The sequence below is a fragment of the Apaloderma vittatum genome, unplaced genomic scaffold (genome assembly GCF_000703405.1).
Source record: "Apaloderma vittatum isolate BGI_N311 unplaced genomic scaffold, ASM70340v1 scaffold33064, whole genome shotgun sequence".
Taxonomy (NCBI): Eukaryota; Metazoa; Chordata; class Aves; order Trogoniformes; family Trogonidae; genus Apaloderma; species Apaloderma vittatum.
The window spans coordinates 3,682-5,076 of NW_009712662.1; the positions used below are offsets into that span (position 1 = coordinate 3,682).

Below are 1,395 nucleotides of genomic sequence, written 5' to 3' on the forward strand. Positions count from 1 at the left end.
CCGGGACACGCCCCCCCCACCCTGGCCACAGCTTCCTCTGACCTGTGGCCAGGGGAATCTGGGGATCCCGCGGAGCAGCAGATGTGGTCTAACAAGCCCCAGGGACTCATTAAATCTTAGTGAGCGTGTGGCCACCGGCAGCACTCCAGGACTTGGCTGGCCCCGCCAGCTGCCTGCATCCCCCAAGGGATGCTCTTCTCCCCACCTAAGCTGGCATCCACAGAGCTGTGGTTTTGAGGACTGAGCTGCACCCCACCCATGGGGGACAAGGACCCACAGGGCTGGAGGTGAGCTGAACCATGGTGGCCTCCTGGGACAGCCACCCACAGGGTGTTGGGGCACCTCATCAGCCACCCCTGTCTCCAGCATAACACTGGCCAGGGGGCACCAGGATGGCCATCGCTCGGGCATGGCCATCCAGACCTAGTGGGGGAGGGCAGCTGTTCCTCCAGGTGCTGGAGGAGGCCGCCCACCAGATGTGGCAGTGAGGTGTCACTGAGAATGGCATGGACCTCAGCATGGGGATTGTTTTGGGCTGAGGAGCTGCACTTGCTGCCGCGACCTCAGGAGCATAATAAATCCTGTCCCCATGTGGGACAGATCCACTAGCTTAGCTCCCATGGCTTACGGCTGGTGTGGGGGCTTGCCGCGGCCCCCAAGGGGACCCTGGACACCATCAGGGCTGCAGCCCTTCCAGAGTGATTGCTTGCTCAGGTGCCAGGCTGGCATTCTCTCCCCATTGCAGAAAGGGGCAGAACATCACTGTGAGGGAGGCAAGAGCATCCCTGTGCTGCACTGGCAGTAGCATCATCACGCTGCTACCAGGGTTTTACTCCCTCTCCCTGCTCCCCCCTACCTGGTTGCTGCCAACCCCGCAACCCCATCCGAGCCCCTCTCATCTGGTACCTGGATGGAAACATCGCTGTAGGAGCCCCCGATGACGCCAGTGATGGCAGTGGGCACGTCATCATGGAGAGCATAGGAGCCATCGGGACAGATGTGCTCGGAGCCGTCCACCCTGGTAAGGGAGGCACGGACAAAGTCGAGGGACTGCTCGAGGGCGTAGGTGTCTTTGGAGCAGGTATCGAGGATGTGGGCGCCCAGCCTCACCCCCGGCAAGATGCTCCCATCCTTGTTGATCTCATCCAAGGCGAAGAGCATGGCCTCCAGGCGCTGGATGCCCCGGTGCTCGTTGATCTTGCCACAGTCTTCAGTCCCAACTCCTTTCTCATGAACGGGGAAGAGGCCTCCAATCACCAGGTCTCCGTCGATGCTGATCTCCTTCTTGCTGGCCATGCCGTGCCCAGCAGCCAGGCAGGGGGCCAGGTGCCTCAGCCACAGCCAGGGAGCCCAGGGGACCGCCATGGGGGGCGCTGGGGAACTGGCCAGGGGGCC

The 1,395-nt window shown here is 62.5% G+C and overlaps 1 protein-coding gene across 1 annotated transcript in view; it reads right to left on the bottom strand.

Annotated features, from left to right (window-relative positions):
- LOC104272957 (metabotropic glutamate receptor 2-like) overlaps window positions 1–1,381 on the bottom strand; it is a gene marked incomplete at both ends in the record, with an annotated part of 4,610 nt that extends 3,229 nt beyond the window's left edge. The window contains 1 exon segment of the mRNA XM_009868084.1: window positions 907–1,381. Within this exon segment, the coding sequence (XP_009866386.1) occupies window positions 907–1,381 (475 nt within the window).
- Between the last annotated feature and the right edge of the window lie 14 nt (window positions 1,382–1,395).